Source organism: Ctenopharyngodon idella, chromosome 20 (genome assembly GCF_019924925.1).
Source record: "Ctenopharyngodon idella isolate HZGC_01 chromosome 20, HZGC01, whole genome shotgun sequence".
In the NCBI taxonomy this organism is placed as follows: Eukaryota; Metazoa; Chordata; class Actinopteri; order Cypriniformes; family Xenocyprididae; genus Ctenopharyngodon; species Ctenopharyngodon idella.
The window spans coordinates 20511921-20532415 of record NC_067239.1 but is presented as its reverse complement, the minus strand read 5'-3'; the positions used below and the strand labels follow the sequence as shown (position 1 = coordinate 20532415).

Genomic DNA, 20495 nt, shown 5'->3' with positions numbered 1-20495 from the left:
TGTTTTCAGTTATTGAAATAAAGCTGAAATAAAATAAAATATAACTATCAAATGAAAACTTCAACTTACAAAACTTAGATAATGTCAAAAAAAAAAAAAAAATAGAAATGTTAACAAATAAATGAAAACTGAACAAGTTTAAGAAGCTCTAAAATTACTAAAAATAAAACAAAAATAATAAAAAAAATTGAAAACTAAAAATATAAAAATAAAAGCTAATTCAAAATATTAATGAACACTGTATTAGTATATAAAAAAACACTGAATACAGTACAATATAATATAATATAATATGTTGGACAATGTTACTTATGACAGTGTAACTAATAAATTTAATATTACATTTAAAATATTTGCAATAAGCCTTTCCATTGGCAGAGGTGTCAAGAGGACTCATTTATGGCTGTAAAACACTGTATAATCAGCGCCATCTAGTGGTTACAAGAGGTTCACCGTCCTTTAAATGGCTCATTCTGTAAGTCAAGCTTCCAGTGCAGTCACTCTGTTCATTTAATGCTCTGCATATCAGAACAATACTTGTGAATTTGCACCGCAAGCAGCATTAAGGGAGCAACATTCAATAGGGCACAAGTAGCATTCCATCTTCTGTCCATATCTTTGATACTCACTGCCTAAATCCTTCTATTCACATTCTCTTCATTCATCTTTTATTTCATAAGTCTCTGAGGAGCCAGAGAGTTCTGAGTCTGGGCAGTGATAGAATGGTGGAAATCTCTCCTCCCTATTCTGCATCATTACAGGACCACAACTCTCTCCTCAACTGAGTTCAGAGCCAAATGATTTAGAGAGGCTGTTATGAACCGTATCATTTAGACTCATATTCAACAGTTCTACCCTTTCTAGTATTCCAGTGTAAAAATAATCAAAGGTCTTTGCGAGGTCAAGATTGGACTAAAACACTCAGTTTATAGACCATGCCATGTTGCTCTATGACATTGCCAAAACATTTTTCAAAGCAACTGATGTACAGTATATATCAGATATTGTCTACACTGTCTGAACAAATCTGATTTCATTACAAAACAACAGTGCAAACAATCAGTCCTAAAGATCACAATTATGAAACAAATCTGATTTGTGTGCAGTGTGAAGAAAGTCAAGGAGCTTTTATGTGGACAGACGAATAAAATGCTGGTCAGCTGGAAGACACATTTATCAGAGTTAATGAGACTTAATTAAAGATTGAGTTCAAGCTAAATCAGCTTCTCTTGATTCACCTGTCTGCTTCGAGATCACAAACACCTGCTGCATTCAAATCCTGTTTCTGAGGTGTGTGTGTGTGTGTCTTCAACACATGACATACTGTATAAATTGGAGACTGTTTACTGTAATACAACCTGACCTAGAGCTGAATAGAAAGACCTGAAAACTAAAACTAAATCAGATACACTGACAATTCAATGCTAAAGAACAGGTTTTTTTTTCCATGGCCATGGTGGCTGGCTTGGCATTCACAGTATAAATTATCAAAAATAATTTACTTAAATTATCTCTAATGTCGGGTGAAAGTAGCCTGTCCCTGCCTTTTAACCCCTGTTGACCTTTCGTCTAATGTCATTTAGCACAACTCTTTAAGACATACGGCTTTGAGGAACCGATCAATACATGTGACGCCTGTCAGACCTCATGCTCTGAATCTGAGCCCTCTGCTTAGAGATGACCTGTAACCTAATTACCTGACACCCTGCTGACAGAGGAAATGTACTGTAGTGTGCTGTGAGATGATTGTAACTGTACCAGACCTGAAATAAGATACAGGTAGAGATGGATACAACAGTGTGGCTCAGTGTTTGTATCTGTGGACAAAACCACAATACTGATCAGGAGCACTGCACATGACATGCAGGAAAAAATTGTAGGCTAAATCGTGAGCATGATTTACTAGTTCCCTCGATTTATGTGCGGAGAGAATGAGGGAACGAAATAGTAAATTGTGTAAAAATAGTAAAAATTACATTTACAAAAAGTAATTTATTCAGTTTTTCATTTGCAATAATAGCTAGTAATGATATGGCTGCAATGTAAGTCCATATAAGCTATAAATTCATATACATTTGCTGGAAAAATTATGTATGATGCAAAACATTACAGGATTTTTTTTTATATTTTTCAAACAGAACTGACAAATCTTTTTAATATGATGACAAATCAGTCACAATGATTTTGAATTAACAACGTTTAGGTATGTAAGGCATAAAAACGTGATCAATAAACGTAAGATAACAGTACTGGCCACACATTTTGATCAATACATTTTCAATCACTTTTTAAGATTTTATTAATTCCCAAGATTTTTCTAAGCCTGGAAATCACTTCAACTCCAAATCCATTATTTGTCTATTCTCATCCTTTCTACTCCTTAAACACCTGATGTCCAGCACTAAATAAAAATGGTCTTAACCCTCAATCCCCTAAAGCGATTAATCCGCCAACCAAAACTCAATTACAGCTGCCATGATGGAACAGCAGGCCCAATTAGTACATAAACTAAACCAAACAAGCCTGAAAGACTCAATTAGACCCAGTCTTATCATGATTGAGAGGCACTGATATGACAGAAGTTTATGTAGAGCAGGAATGAGCCATTTTTCTCTCACACAAACACACAAACCATTAGAGTCCAGTCTCAACATGACAGTAGTGACCTCCTGTCACCCTCAACCAACACAGAATACAAAGAGCCTCATGAAGATGCTCTCTAAAGTTAATTAGGACCCATTACAGATACAGTGCATGTGCCTGGAAAGCCTGGCCTGTGATGAATAGACCACTAAAACATTTAGATTTAAGATTCATTCACGACTGAACTGACATACTGAAGCAACCACAGGTGTATGTGAGTGGTCACTGGGGTGTTGCTATGCAGTAGCTAGGGTCTTCTGGATGTTCCTAGGGTTTTTGAAGATGGTTGCTAAGGCAAAAGAGCCTGCCCTAAAGTCTCTATGATACTTTATTTCATAGTTCTCAATGTAAATCTTTTTTTTGTAAGAAATGGAACAGATACGGACATTTTTATGGAGACACACACACATCGTTTATCTGCTTTAACATATATATGCAAATAAATGTTAAAGCAAATAAATGATATATTGCCCTAAATTAGATTTTAGTCAACATTTTGTGATATACATGTATATATACTATATATACACATACACACACACAATGTAAAATGATGACACCATGTACAGTGAAAAACCACATTTAATTTTTACTGTTTTTTTTTTTTTTTTTGCTTTAAAGTTGGAAAATATACACAAATATATTTACAAATACTAAGAAATAAACAAAATGCCTGTGTGCCCTGGATCAATTTTATTTTACTCGTGTTTAACAATCTACTATTAATAATGAGGGATCCCACCATTCCTGGCTACAATTTATTTATTAGCCTATTTATAAGGCCAATGAAGTGATACCCATATGACTACATAGATGTTTCTTAATTCTTAGTGGTGGCCTGTTGTTTTGCCATTTTTATTTTCCACTGTATGAAATCATAAGTATGACTGGTTAAAAAAAATACTATCTCACCTTAAATGGCCATAGACAACACATAGACATATGTATGGCCATAGACAACATGGCCATAGACAACACAGTGTTTAATACTTGGGGTTAGAGTTTGTTGCAACCCTAAGTATGCAAGTACCAAAAACAATTAAGAAACTCCATCTAAAAACAAAAGCAGCAGCCCTCCACAATGATTGACAGCTCTCAGTCCTCCTCAAAAACAGGACTCAGGAAACTGACCTCACACAGAGTGACACTTCTTTACAGTTGAGTAGCTCAACCCCCTATTCTTAATGAGGGAGGGAAACATATGATGAAGGAGGTGGGGGTTGGGAGGAAGACAGAAAAGGAGAAAGGGAATGGGACAGAAAGAGATGGAGATGGAAAGAGGAAAGGAGTAAGAGAATCCACCTGTCTTTAAGGAATGGTAACATAAGCAATGAGGTTTCTTTTGTCCCCGTTCTGCCATCAGCAGGGGTTATGTGTGCATGCCTGAGGGGATTCGATGATTAACAAAGTGCCTTTGTCATGCTGCGGGACTGAACTGTAAGAGTTAGTTAGGCAGGGTAAAGATGAAGCCTTTTGTATTCACAATTCACAGCAAGGGGCTAAGGCTACCCACAGTCCCTCACTGAGATTAAGGATACAAGGACTTCTGCAAACAATAGTAACGGACCAAAATAATTTTGGCCTCCTTAAGCAGGGGTCTGATGGTCATCAGGGCAGTCAGTCATCCTGTATCTGCCCTGAGATGGCCGCTGGGGCCAGGATAAGCACGCTAATGATGCCAATACATGCTCTTGGTTTGGAGTCTAAGACAACGCTTAGCTCCGGACAAATGCTGGATAGCATAGTTGAAGAGTAATTACCCGGTGAAGTGGATTTACTTATTGTAGAGTTAACAAAAGTTATGAGCATTGTAATGTCTGAAGTGGATGTCATATGAAAATGTCAGTAGACTGGAAAGAGCGATTCAGTCATAAATCCCTAATCTTTCCTTCATGCTGTGGAAGTACAAACCCGAAAACAGAACACAACGAGCACTGTGCTAAAAAGGGGCAGGGCTACATAAGGTCTATAAATGTCTACATTAATAATATAATAAAATTAGGTAAGAATATACCACATTTCTGCTATAATACCATGGTGCAGTTCAGGGGCAGAATGGCCATCTGGAGTACCGGGAGTTTTCCTGGTGGGCCGCTGTACAATGTGGGCTGACCAGTTTGTGTTACTACATTAAACCCATGGTAAATGTTGGTGATTTGTAGATTGAAAAGCCTTTTAACTGGATCATTCATCTGGTTTAACGTGATTTAAATCCCTGTTCTTTGCTGAATTCAAGTGGTTCTCACTGGATTTCACAGTGCTGTTTAGTGGTCGTGTGATCGATCACGGAGTAAACGCATACATTTGCTCTAATAAGCTTGCGCTACGCAGTCATTTAAGCCGAGCGAATAAATAGTCCGTGTGGTGCGGTTCAAATGAGTAGCACTGTTTCACTCCGCTTTTGGTGCATAAACATTATACTGAACATTTATCAAACTTTTGTTATAATTGTATCAAGGAAAATTATATTGTGATAATTATCGCCCAGTCCTACTCTGTAACACTTTATGGACAGTATTTTACTCTGACTTTCTACATCAGTCTCTCAGATTCTCCAGAGTATCAATCTTTTATGATTTTCTCATCGTTTCTGCCACCAATGCATTTTGGCTCCAATTTCCGACTCCCTTGAGAAATGAATTTCTTTAAACATGTCTCATTATTCAGTGTCTGCTCCTGCCAGTTTCTGTCAGTCCCCTGAGAGGATCTACAGAGGAATTGACCAACCACTGGCCACAATGCTTGAGCTCGGCTTAGCAGAGATCTGTGAAACACCTGCTCAGCGTCTAATACTGTAACCCTACTTCATCCATGACAAGTGTCACAGAACAATACAAGATTCAGAAAAGAAAAAAAAAAGAAAAATGATTGAGAAAAGAAAAGCAAGACAGGAAAGAGAGAGTGTGTGAGTTTACACTTAAAGTATATACCAAGACTGTTAATTCAGCAGGGCATGACAGTAGTGTGCTAAACACAAAGCAGAGTTGATCTATGGAGCATCTTGAGCTGTCACAATACATTAGCTCAGACCAGCGTGAGAGGGCAAAGACCATCGGCTCTACAATTACACTAGAGCAGCCCAGATCAACTTTAAAACTAAACTCTAGACACTAAGCACCTTTCTTGAGAAGAATCAATCAAGCCACAACATTTATTTTAAAATTAAATGTATATTTTTTAATATATATTTGTTAAATCATTTTTTAAAAAAATGAAATGTTTAATTTTTAAAGAATGTTTTGACCTTATTATGTTTAATAAAAATATGAAAATTACAGGCTGGACTTCTCCAATCATTTAGTCTGCTTAAACCCGCGCCTGCAAGCTCGTGTTCATCTGACTCCACTTTTGAGTGCAATGCTCACATCTCAAAAATCAATCAACAACCAATACATCTGTTATCTGTTACACTTGGATGTATCTCACAATACGCAAGAAAAGATCTGTCACTACTTCTGTTTAATTGCGACTTTAATGTGAGTCTATGGGATTTTATTGTATTATCATTCACTATGCAGAAAACCAGGCAGAACTTGTGTTGAAGCCAATATGTATGGCTCAAGGTTTGTTCTTTTTCTCTAGTCACTACCATATCCATTTATCTCTACACAGTATCAATCATACAGTATGTCTAAAACCTCCATTTAAAACCTCTTTGTCCTTCTTATCACCTGCATTATAAAACATCTCCATCTTTTTATATCACACCTTCTCCTCTTTCTTCAATCTGAAGACCATTCACACTCATTCATTGTTCCCCTCTTCACCTCTCCGGTCTGTTTTCTCCCCTCCACTGGTTTCATCAGATAATAATTGACTCAGTGAGGTGACGGGGACGCTGTATCTGGGTCAGTTCTGTCCCCTCCATCAGAATCAGGAAAGATCAGTCAGCTGTTTCCTATTATCATGGGTTCCCATGGGCAGCTGGGTCAGTTCTCTTCTGTTTCTTATCATTCTACTGTATCTGAGCCTCTGATATGACTCATTATAGATAATCAATTCATGCTAACATACGTTTAAAGTGCCTATCTAGACAACTAAACACTCTGCATGATTAAAGACTGTTCGAAATGAGCTTAAACAGCCTGTGTTTAATGCTACACCATAAATACATCCCCATCAATCAGCCTCTCACCCTTTGCACTTGACTTTTTCGGCACACTTACTCATACTATAACCTTTAGATTCGCTCATTGATCGCATATACCATGAATGGCCAACCGTCCATATGTGTGATGCTATGAAAGATCAATAAATGGCCTTCTGCATGATACTGAGTGAATGAAGCTAACCTTATTAAGGACAGGAAGGGAAGGGGCCCCAAGGGGTCAAGCCAAAGAGGTTCAGTCACATCTCTAAAGGTCAAAGGTCACAAAGTCTTAACAGAACAATCTGTGCGCCGATTGGTTTGAACGCCTCAGACAAAAGCAGTCACACCAAAGATAATGACAGCGAACGCGGCATGTTCTGACACAAGCAAGCACAGCCGCTAAAAGCAACGTAAATGGTGTATGCAAAGACTTCTAAAAGTTCAGTAAATCGGTTTAATTAAAGAACAGTTCACCCAAAAATGAAAAATTTGTCATTATTTACTCACCCTCATTTTGTTACAAACCTGTAAGACTTTCTTTTATCAGCAGGAACAAAAAGTTATTTTGAAGAATGTTGGTAACCAAAAAATGTTGGTTACCACTGACTTCCATTATATGAATAGAAATAAACACTGATACATTTCTCAGAATATCTTCTTTTATGTTCCACAGAAGAAAGAAAGTCATACATCATTTGTGGATGAACTTTTAAATAACCATTTCAACACATATTTAGTGTTGTCAAGTTGTCATTTGAATGTTATTTGGACGTTTCCATTCAAATCAAACTAAACTAGCAACTAAATTCACTATAATGACAGTAGCCAACCTATTACAACATTCAAAACCATACAAACATTGCCGCATACTCACAGGGAAAGCAAGATACAGAGTTCCTCTTGCAACAGGACTGAGAGCGTGTGAGTGTGTCCCCTTTTGAGCCTTTGCCCTCCACTCTTAGCATTGGTTTAGGGGTCCACAGTGATTCGGGTCTCTGATGGACCTTCGAAGCCAGCAGTCTGCGTCTGATGCCACAATCGCTCCTGGTGCCAGGGGTTTGGGCCAGATCCAGGGCCGAAGACTGGAGCTGTGAGGGTGGAGTGTTGCCCATCTTGCAGGTGCAAAGGTTGGCATCCCGCTCTTGGAAGCTGCAGTCCACTACATGCACGATAGAGAGGTGCTGAGCATATGTCAGCATACCAAAGGATCCTCAGGCCCGGTGCTGTCCTGGGGGCGGTCCTAGATTTGACCCCCTCCCTCTCACCCAACCCCTTCATCCGCCAACATCAGGTCTGTCCCCTGTCCTCCTGTCTTAAATCCTGGGAGGGGGAGGGAGGCAGTGGGTGGGGCTTGTTCTTTGTAGCACACGAGGGACTCTCAGTGGATCTCCAGAAGACAAACCCCTCTCCTCCTCTCCGCACTCTTTTCTTTCGGTCTGCTTGAATGAGGCTGCTTGAATTGAATTGATTTGCGCAAACAAAAGCCGCAATCCGCAGGGTGTCAGATTACACACAGGGTTGCATATCCAAAACCACCAAGAAAAAAAAACACTCTCTGCTACTCTATAATTTCATCAACATCTGGAACTCACAATTTAGAAAGTTTCAAATGTTGGAGGGTATTAATTAAAACTATATCAAGGTTGACAAAAATTTTTGCAACCTTCTTATATGTTGTTCTTATATGTTTAGAACTGGTTAGTAAATATGAAGGAAACACTTTCCAATAAAGTCCCATTAGTTAATGCATAAACATTACCTAACAATGAGCAATACATTAATCTTTGTGAACATTAGTTAATAAAAATACAACTGTTCATTGTTAGTTCACGTTTGATCTGATCATTCAATAATATTAAGAGGTAAAATTTTTGGTTCTAATGATGTATTATTAAATTAACATTAAAATTAATAAATGCTTTAGAAGTATTTTTCTTTGTTAGCTCATGTTAAGTAACGTTGGAACCTTACTGTAAAGTGTTATTATTAAAATAATATATTAAAAATAATATATAATACAATATAAAATAAAACAATATTAAAATATTATATCTTTAAAAAAAAAAAAAAGATCTCTACTATACAGGAACTCACAGTTTAGAAAGTTTCAGTTGTTTCAAGCAATGCCGTTGCAGAAAAAAAATCATTAATAAACTAAACATCTCAAGCTGTTAACACAGAAATCTTCATGTGTTCAGATAGTTTTTGGGTATCTAATACAGGGTTCTGCGAGAGACCACAGTTGTGAAGCTATTGCTGATCTCTCCACCTCTCTGGACGCATCATCCTCTTTGTCCCACCAGCATTTTGGTCAGTGTGTTTGGCGTCTCTTGTTCATCTCGGGTTAATCTCTTAACCCAGATTATCAGACACACACACAGTCACACAGATGCCTTCATGTTACAGGTAATTAAGCCTAAATGCAAAAGCACAAGCACTTCTGCCAACACAGAAACAGGTTGATGTCTATTGGCTTTAAGTTAAACATCAAACACAGAGCTAGCGTTCCACTCAATTACATATCCATACCAGATTTAGTTAGTCTAAATTGCACATAAAACAAGATCCTTATAAAAACAGCTACCAAACCCATATTCCTTCTTAAAACAGAGGCATAACTTATTTAAAAAAAAATAATTTCCTTAAAAGAGAAAAAAAGAGCAATTTCCTTAGTCAAATTACATTCCCAGTCTGAGACTCAGCAGAAAACCTGCCCAAAGAAAACTCTAATCATACTTCCTGTATTTCCAGAAGTGATTGAGTCCACTGCTATACAGTACTACTGAGTGTTGTTTAATGTGAGCGTTTAATCATGTGTGGTAATCTAAATACAATCTGATTAAAGTGAATTGTGTTGGGTGCTGTTAACCTGCTGAGATGGCAAATTGTGTAGCCCTGGCAATCACAGCTTAGTGAACAGGACTGTTTACAAAGAGAGAAACAGCGCCCTCTAGCTATGGTGGGATAATAAACTTCATTACAGTCCCATAAAGGCTTTTTTTTTGTTCTATGGTTGGGCAAGAATAACCAGCGAACCATTCAAGCATTAATATACACAACACACTGTAATACTTAGACTAAAATCTGGCACAAACTGAAACTAACCCACATACCATACCCTCATCCTTTTTCCTTTCCACAGAAGTCCAACAAAAGCTTGAAATCTACAGAAAACATCAGACGTTCTTTAGAAATAACATCATACTACAGAAGTATTTGACTGTCACGTGGCATCTGAAGTAACATAGCACTTTTGTAGTAATGAGTGTGATGTAAAATGACCAGCAAGGAATGTGGCAGACAGTAAGCGTGAGAACTCCCTCTGGGGGTCAAAGTGTAGGCAATGTCAACCTGAGAGTCACAACCTCTCATATACCAAAGCACAGGTGTCTGTAGTATAACAGGATCGAGGAGGTCATGGAGGGTCATAACAAACAGAATCAAGGTTAACAAGAAGGTTAAGAAGTTGCCAAAAAAAAAAAAAAAAAACTTGTTAAAATGTTCTCATATTTGGAGATCTAATTAATTAATTAATTAATATTATGAAAATAAAATTAAAAAGAATATAAAATATGAACATATGAATATTAAATATGAACTAAAATATTATGAAGACTATTTTAACTAAAAATAAAAATAAAAACATGAGTTTACAAAGGAACAAAAACTAAACTGATACTATAAATGAGAACAAAATTCTGATCAAAAACGCAAAATTTCCAAAGCCTGATTTTTTACTGTACTAGTGTATTTGGTCAAAAAGAACCACCTGATTACAGAAGAATCCTGATGTCTGATTGACATACAACAACTACTGTTTTTTCTCATCATCTGAATGGGTTCCCTATCATCATAGGCAGATGGAACAATTTAATGAACTAAAAGCAAAATAAAAACAAAGCTAAAACCAGTCATTTTTCAGAGATACAAAATAAATAAAATTCTATTAATAAAAAGAAATTAAAAATATTAATGTATAATCAAAACTAAATCGAAACTGAAACATCAAAATAAAACTAGAAACTTGTTAAATATTCTATATATAATAACCATTCTAAGTGCATGTGACCTTGTCTATAAAGTTGTTTTGCTTCACATGGCTGCTATAAGTGTCTAACATGTCTTAGCACTAGTTTATATATAGGTTAACTCTGAACTTAGGGGTTATGTTTTCCATGCATAGCTACAGGGTCTCAGTTGTATATCTATATGTGCAACTCGCATACATGACTGGAGTTCACCTCTGCTACACAAACTCTCTGCACACACATACCCACATCCTCATAGGCACAACATTAGTATGAGCACTACATCTGGTTTAACTGGCTTGAGTTATCAGATTTATGTTCCTTCATTTTGCAGTAAAATAGAAAGCCAAACATCTATTTAGTAAATCAATCTTGTCAGACCACTTCTTCAAACTCCAAAAAAAAAAAAAAAGAAGGTAATCCAGTACATTGGCATGGCAGCAGTGCCTTGGGTCAAATCAAAGGTTATGCAATAAATAAACCTGAATCTTTCTCTAATGAGGCAGATTTACTGCTTGATCTGCTCTTCCATCTGAAAATTCACTCATTGTTAAAAGTCTGCAGAAGTAGAACAACATCTAGGTGGATGAGTTCAGAAATCTATTTATTGTTGCTTGCCAGAAAAACATATTGGTGTATGCCAGAATAAACAACCATCAAAAGCCAATGATTTATAAAATGTAAAAATAAATCAATAAATATTATTGGGTTGCAAAAGTAATGGGTTGCAGTATGATGTAGCAATAGGTTATATTGTTGTTAAATTATCAAGTACAGGGATATATATCCCTCTACTTAATTGAAAATATTTTGATATTTAGTCCTTTTAATATAGTAGTAATGACTAAATGAATTTAAAGTGATAAAACAACAATAGAACAACCATTAAAACAAATTATTTGATGTTGAAAAAGCTTAATTTAATAATAACAGAGAAAAGTATTCCTCAATTTATTTTTGTTTTAGGTGACAGGAGACATGCAGACGCAACATAATGCAAAAAGAGTTTGCCATAAAAATTATGCTCTAAAAAATAATTTACACCTGACCTCGTAATGCTGAAAATGTCATACAGAGAGAGAAAGAAAAACAAAGAGCGCCAGGGAACAAGAAAAAGTGAGGTATCTGGGCGAACACACTTTTGATGTCCACTGCACACGGGCCAGCACTATGCCACGACACATGTCTGCTGCAACTGTGCCTTCAACAGCTGACACACACTCACAAAATTTGAAACACACTCACTTACACAGATTCATCCACTCCAACAAACAACAAAACTATAAACAATATGTAATTTAATTGTATAATATATTGCAGTATATATCAGCATGAAAGTAAAAAAGGGCAAACTGTTACAGGAATAGGAAAGGAAAAGGGAAAAACAAAGGAAACAGAAAGAGAGGAAATCCCAAAGCAAGAAGAGATTTTTCCAACCACAAAGACCCTCCTTCCCCTTTAATATCAAGCAAAGATTCCCCTACTGTCAATCTTTCTCTCAGACGCACACAAACACACACACACGTGGACACATACAACAAAAGACAGCATGCATACAGACACACATAAAAACGTCCCACCTTCCAGGCATGACATGGCTCTGGCTCTATGTCCATTAGAGATTCCTGGAGATGTCAATCCCACACCCGTGAGCGAGCCCATATCCAGACACACACGCAGGCCTGCTCACTGGGAACATATGCAAACTCACTGACACTCCCTCTCTGTCACTCTCTCTCTCCAGCTCGCTCGTTCTCCCACCACAAACACTCCCCCTTTCCCGTCATCTCTTCCTTGTTTATCTCACTCCCTTGTCTTGTTCTCGCTCTATCTCTCTCTTTTTCCACTTTCAAAGACATGTATGGACACACATGGGCGTTCATGCACATATTGTTGATTAAAAAAAACTTGCTGTTCGTGTTGCGCCACATCTGAACATGTGCCCCATCGATAGTTTACGAAAAGCAGTATGTCAAATGAGTACTATGTCTGCAAATGCAGTATTTAGGGTGAGGTATTGACACAGAAACTCACAAATCAATTCACAAGCTAAAATATTGATTCTTTTGGATATATATCAGGCACAGTATATGTAAATTTATTCATTAGGAAAACAATTCTCAAATCTAAAGGTTACAATTAACTAAGCCCAAACTATTAGATTAAATTGCTATTTATTTTTAGATATAATAATAAAGAAAAAAAAAAACTGCATACAAATATTTAAATTGCACATAAGACAGTTTTTATATCAACTTTTTAAAATGATATATTATGTTTCTACTCCAGTTTTTACTGAAACATTTAAATGGTGGCTGTCATAAAACTTGTTTTCATGGCAGATTTATTCAAACATAAGCCATCACTAACAGGTAAAGTAAAAATATTATGAATATTCAATGCAATATAATGCATATATTAAGCAATATGTTCCTTACTAGAGTTATTTTTTAACTAACTAACAAGCCATGCTCACTGAATGGCTTTCCTGAGGTAAATATAATGTTACGTGACATGCTTGTTTACAAGCTGTTTTATTGACATCTTTTCGCAGTGGAAACACTGATTGAGTCATTACATGAAACATGATACATTTCAGTAAATTGTTCAGCAAGTTTCTTTTAACATACCTTTTGAGGTTCAACCATGTTTTTTGTGTTATTATAACTAGTAAAGAGGAAGAGATGATCAGTTCGCGTGCGCTTCACGCTGCCTCTTGAACTGACTGATCTGTCACGCTACAAGAGTGCCAAAATGACTTTTGAATGTAAAAGATGACACAAGATGACAGAAGCGTGATTATAATCACGATTATTGGATGGGAGTTGTATTAATGTTTAGTGAAGCCTTTATTCACGCATCAACAGATTAACAGCAGCATAGATTAAAGATCAATCTTGGGAGTTAAAAATTTATATCAGATCATCAAAATGAGAAATTATTAAAATAGAGTAATCAATACTGTCAACTTAGCCCTAGCAGTGTTCATAAAAACAATATTCATAGAACAGTATGCAAAAAAGAAAAAAAGAAAAAAAACCCAGATGATCTACTACTTTTTAAGCATGTATCCGATAGACATTTTAGAGGTCATAACTAAGAGAGAAAAATCGTCATCACTCGTTCAGACAGAAATTTTGCAACAGAAATGCAATTTTTGGGACTCATTTTTGGGACTCAATTTTGCTCGCACAATAATCATTTATATCCTGTTAAAGCAAATAACACTCTACAGCACAGTTTCAGTTACACACACTTACACAAACATGGTGTGCGCATTTGTGAATGTTTTCGGACAGTCAGCAATTCCAGGACAGAGGCAGGCTCAAGCTTACCCCCTTTTTGAACTGTGCTCTGATAGGCCACAATCACTTAATCCCTCATAACACTGTGTTGCTGTGTTATCAAACCCAGCAACAGCTTAACAGCTGTCCCGGGTAGCCATTTCAGCATCAGCCCCCTTCACAGACAGTCCTGTTTGTTTGCGATTGTGTGCCAAATTCATGTGGTTTTATGGAGATCTTTCACTGCTCTAAGCTATGTGCTTACATGCCAGCTGCATGTACCACAATCAGCTTAAATGAACATTTATGGATGGATGCAGCTTAGACTCTGGTCATTTACAGGACCGGACACTATAAGGTACATGTTTGATCACTATCATCATCATTAAGAAGAGTAGAGGGCCAAAAGGAAATGACATCAGGTGGCCTCAAAGCAAATTAGTGAGCACTGAAATGGTACCTATAAGGGTTCATTGATTTCCAATGGAAGAGTCAAATGACCTAGACACAGAACAGACAAAAAAAGATGCTGACATAGTTTGGGACAGAGACAACACACGAGCTAAGACGAAAATGGGGTCCCATTCAGATATATAAAAGAATGTTCAATTGCATTTAGGATTAAATTTATACATGAGGTTTAGTTGAAGCTTCTCTCCAATGCTAAGAATTAAAAGTACAAAGACTAATGATGAAAGCTGCCTATGAGCTAAATAGTGACAAACTCTGACAGCGATATAAACCACATTATCTTGGTAGGTGACAACAACCGAGTACTTTGGCAAGAGGAAAAATCAATGCTTACTAAAAGCCCAAACACACTGCAAACAGTTCGAACAAGTCCTACAGGCATGAATGAGATATGTTTATATGTTTCTGTGGAACTGACATAAATAAATATACAGTATGTCACAGTGATGATCTTGTTCATGCATGCATGTCGTATTTTAGTACAAGTTCTTCAATTACATGCTCCATTAACAGTTTGTACTAGTGTGTGCCAGTAGACCACAGGACACACCCTATTGTGAAAGACTGGGTTAACATTATCAAAACATTATCAAATGTAATTTTGAGATTAACAACTTAAACTGTAACGAAAGCACTACTGAATAAAGTCAGGTGAATCGTATTTAAGATTATGCCACACTTAAAAGAGACATCAACTACCCCACAATAATGATACTGCTAACAAAAACTTTTCTTAAGAGCAGAAATTACAATTATACAAGAAAAAAAAAAAGTACGAAACAGCAGTTTTTGCACCATATTAAAAGGTAATGAGTCAACCCAATTGGGCATTTAGATATCAAAATTATCTAAAAAATTCCTAATTAAAATGTAAGGATTTGGTTCAAGTCAGCAAGACATTTTTATGAGAATTTCAATAGTATGTGAAAGAAGCAAAAAGTGGGCACACTGAGGAAGGAGCACAATTACTAAGTAATTTTGCTGTATGTTTATTGTTTAGCTGGCTCTTATTTACCTTATTAAACAAAAAATTTTAAAAAATGCACATCTAAAATTTGGCAAATGAGTAAATGTTTAATACTGACAACCTAGTGGCTTGCCACCACGCAAACGTAAACGTTTTCAGTTACCCAATGCCATTGCAGAAAAAGCTTATTTGCAGGAGTATTTATTATTTATGATTAAGAATTACTTTCATTTACTCTAAGATTCATGATTATAAGAGACTGAGGTTCACTTACCTGAGTGTCACAATGAGCAGGCCATCACAAACAGCACATAAGGAACAGAGAGAGAAAGAAATAAGTTAGATTTAAATGCAGTCTTAATAACGAGTGACATTCACATCTTCTAATTAATAATCTTAATTCGACAAGCAAAAACAGACTCTTGTGATGATGTCATCAGACAATTCTCTGGAAGGGGCAAAACTACAGAAACAAAGTAATAAATAACTGAACTAAAATTTTGTGGTTGATACACCTGAAGAAATTTTCTACAGTCGTGTCGTTTCTATGGCGTTTATGTCAGCGTTTTTAACAAGTTATAAATGAGTTTGCACTCTAAACGAACGTAAGAAGATAAAAAGATCGTGTAACACAAAATGTAATCCGATTCACAAAAAAATAGGTTTAACTTGTTTAACTTCAAGCTGCACAGCGCTTCGCAGACCGATCAGTGTTTGACATCAAAGTACCGCAAGAGCGATTAGAAAGCAGATGGTTCCGTATGCTTTCGCATCGCTGTCGCGGTAATTTTTTGTTTTTGTGAATACTCTATTTATTGGAGATTTTAACAATAGTTACAATAATTTTCACAATGAATATGCAAAAACTTATGAACACGTTTCAACGAACACTCAACATCACCATCCCTACCCAAACAACACGGCAATAAAGAGAACTGAGTCAACATAGCCACAGTCTCTGTGTGATCAGTACAAATGTGAAATGTTTCTTGCTTATCAGCTGTTGTTCCATGCAGAAGTTAAAAAATAAATAAATCAGAATAAAATAATTGGGGGAAAAAAAAAAATGAATATAAGCAAATTAGTAAAAATCATGACAAGAATACAGATTTACAGGACAATTAACAATATTAATAATAATACTAAAAAATAAGATATATATATATATATATATATATATATATATATATATATTTTCGAGTTTAATGTAATTCATTACCTAATACAGATACTGTGTCAGAGGATCAGCCCTCTTCCACTGTAATAAAATTAAACACCTCACCCAAAGTGAAGTAAAGGCAGTAACTGTATACATGTCTTTCCTAAGTTCTATGACCTCAGGCCTGGTACCAAAATAGCTATTAAGGGGTCAGGATTAATAGGAATTCCATAGATATTATAGGACTTGAAGATCTCTCTCCAGAATTCCTCCAGCTGGGAACACAACCAAACATGTGAGCTGTTGGGGCGGGTGAATGTGAACACCTATTACATACAGAACTTGCATTGGAATAAATCTTAATTGGGGTAACTTAGTTTGAGTTGGTAAAATGAAGTCTGTGGAGTATCTTAAATTGGACTAGACCATGTCCAGCACAGGGAGATGAAGAGTGTACCTGACCTAGAGCATCCTCCCATTCTCCCTCTGTAAAGTCTATACCCAAATCACACTGCCAAGCCCTTCGAATAGCTACCATCTCAAAAATACCAAAGCAAAAAGTGTTATTAAAAAAATAAATCTTTCAAGAGCCTGATCCCATTCTCTTCACAAACACAGAATGCAGAATCCACATAGGACAGAGGAAATAAACAGCTGAAAACAATAGGGCCCAAAATAGAGGCTGCCTGCAGACCAAAATGCTTCCTAAACTGAGATCAAAAATTTGGCGTGTGTGCAAATCTGGGTACTGTCTTACTTTTTAAAATCACATACGGGGGAAGTTTGGTCCCGTCAACGAGGCACGCAAACATGACAGTCACGCAGCTCTTAGACAGTAAGCTTTTCTTTGACTGTTAGCATTTTAAGACTTTGCATCTTTTTGCACTCACGTTCTTCTAACATTACACTCTGACACGCAGTATTTTTTGGCACACTCGTTTTACGCGTATCTGCCACCACCTATTGTTGCGGGTGTATAACTGACATGTAAAAGTCTAAACCAGAGGTCTCCAAACTCGGTCCTGGAAACACACCTGAACCAGCTAATCAAGGTTTCACTAGGCATAAGAAACTTTCAAGCAGGTGTGTTGGAGCTGATTGGAGCTAAACTCTGCAGGACAGCGGCCCTCCAGGACCGAGTTTGGAGATCTCTGGTCTAGAGCCTGAATATAAGACAAACCTGTTTTTTCAGATGTATTTCTAAGAAAAGAACATTGTCTTATATTCGGAACAATACAGTACTCAAAATAAAGTAGCACTCTAAGAGCCATTACCAAACAACACATATTTTAGTTCAAAAAGTCTCCATAGCACTTTCTTTTTAATTCAAACCATGAATTTTCCTGAGTGCTGTTCCCAAAAGAATGTTAGTGGCTCTTTCCATACTAGAAGATGCATCCTTTATTTGTCCGTCGAGAGGGGAATGATTCCCTGAATAAACTCCATAGCTAATTGCAGGGATTAAAAAAAGTGTCTCGATCCGCCGTGATTGACTTGCAGGCGCACGGGGAAAAGCAAACTGAACTCGATGACGACTTCTCTCAGCTAGGCCTTGATGTGATTGAAAGCCGCCCTCCGCTTGGCCACTTCAGCGCTAACGTCCAGGTAGAAATGAAGCCGAGATCCTTTATATAATAACTGTCCCTTTTCCTGTGCATGTCGGAGAATTTGTTCCCTCATCTGGTAATAGTTCATTCTGACAATGAACATAATCGGAGCGTGATTAGGTTTCGGCAGGAGAGCTAAGGAGCGATGCACTCGGTCCACCTCCGGCTCTTTGGTAAAACTCTCCTTCCCGAAGACTTTGAGCAACAGAGCTCTCAGAGGTACCCTTAGAACCTTCAGGGATGCCGATCACTCTAATGTTATTTCTCCTGGAGTGGTTCTCCCCGTCCTGTCCGCACCTTGCATAGAACCACCGGCATCCTCGGTGATGTCGGCCAGCTCTTTAGCATTAGCTCTCGGCATGTTGTGCTAATAAAGTTCCTACTTTATATTCCCAAAGTGCGCCAAAAAAGTCACCAAAGAAGTAATTAATTTAAGGGAAATGCCGGGAGCAGAGAACTTTACAACTTCTCGCACAGAACATCTTGTCAGAAGTCCTCTCTCACGGTACTTTGATGTCATTCACCAATCAGTCTGTGCAGCATCGCTTCAAGTCGAACACACCTAATGACTCTTATTAGCCGTTTTTTTAATGATTCTTTCAAAGACTAACCCTCCGCCGTCATGTTTCCGCGCCTGTACCGTCGCTGTCAATCATGAAAAGAGAACCGATCGCACTGAGAGAATTATTTTAGAAATTATTACATAATATCTAGATTAACCATGCTTTTATATCGTTATACAGACAGATTATATATTACTGAGGTATTTCCACATGAATCTCCTAATAACAGCCTAATATAGATCTCTTACCTAACTTACTCAATTCAGAAACAAACAAAAGGCATGAGGCTTAATCCAGTGTTCATCCCTTGAGAGACAGATGGGTAAATAGATGTTTTGCAGTGGTTTGTGAATCGACTGAAATGAACCAAACCCACACAACATCAGCCATTTCAACAAAACCAACTCATCAATTAATCCACAAGCACCAAAAGCAAAGATTGTGTCCTAAAAATGTTGGACTGAGATTTTGTCTCTAGCAGACATGTGTGCCTGTCCCAGGGAGAATCAGGACAGCCACACACACAATCAGTCAATTCATTGCCATAGTAACCGGCAAAAACATCCTGACACCGGGCAACCCGCACTCTGAAATTATGGGTCAACTACAAGGGCCTGACAGCCCAAAATTATAGGATGCATTTAAATAAAGAGCTCAGGAGCAGCAGTTAGGGCAGTTTAATTAGGCTTGCACGTACCAGCGTAGGTGCCAAAAGAATAAATATATGTTTTAAATTTAGAAGCTTGTACGCTTGTTAACAATTTAGGGGTTTTTGTAGAAATTTCCTGTATTGTTTTCTGCTATGGAAAAGGAGTGTTTTTCCTGCCTCAGGGAAAAGACTGGGCATGCATGTGTGTCTACACGCATATGGGCATGTCACGAGGTTAAAGTCGGCATTAAATCAGAATCAACAATTCTTATTTTTTTATGGAATACTGCAGTATTTATTATAAATGATTTATTCGTGCACATCATTTTTTTTTTTTTTTAAATTCATGTGCCCTCGTAATCTTTAATCAAAATAGCTTCCCCTCCTTGCAACAACACCTCTTTTCTGATGTTTTCTGGCACGAGGGTGGGACAACCTGCACTCAGATGAGATCGCTATAAGTAGCAAACAAGAACATTCCAACAATCCAATCAATTCCCGATGGACAAAATCAAGTCCCCGCTACATTTTTTTCTTGCTCAAAAAGCCATTTCACACGTATATACATCACAATAGGGAAGAAAAGACTATCGCAACTTCCACTTCATGTGGACTTTAAATGGAAAGTGATAGATGCATGCATATTATAGAAAAAGGCACAAGGAAGCCTTTTTTTTCAGTAAATTATTTTTTTTTTAAATGAATTTATAAGGTATAAAAAATGTATATTTTAAGATGCATTGGTCATCATGTTTTAATCAGCCTTTTTTTCTCTTTTTGATTTGCTATTCATTTAGAAATGGTGCAGTGTGACCAAACATAAATTTAATTAATTAAAAAACTGTTTAATTTTTCCAGTTTAAAAATGTAGTCTCTACATTAATATGACTTCATAAAAACTGCATGCATAATAAATATAAAATATTTAGGAAAATACAGCTTAAAATGCTTTTAATCGAGTAGAGCATTTCACAATGCTGAAAACATCTATCACTGCTTAAAATATATAATGCCAATTGCTGAAAAGGAACTGT

General features: G+C 36.8%; 1 protein-coding gene across 6 annotated transcripts in view; it reads right to left on the bottom strand.

Moving 5' to 3' along the window:
• The window catches only part of nhsl1b (NHS-like 1b), a 105251-nt gene that overhangs the window by 30894 nt on the left and 53862 nt on the right, over positions 1 to 20495 (bottom strand). Inside the window, exon 1 of one of the 6 annotated variants that reach the window (XM_051876350.1) lies at positions 12342 to 12477. The exons of 3 other annotated variants lie outside the window; for them this stretch is intronic. In XM_051876350.1, the coding sequence (XP_051732310.1) occupies positions 12342 to 12423 (82 nt within the window). In that variant the 5' untranslated portion in view covers positions 12424 to 12477. Of the gene's footprint in view, positions 1 to 7607; positions 7993 to 12341; positions 12478 to 20495 lie in introns of those variants that run through there. 2 more of the 6 variants (XM_051876346.1, XM_051876349.1) reach the window with 2 other exon arrangements.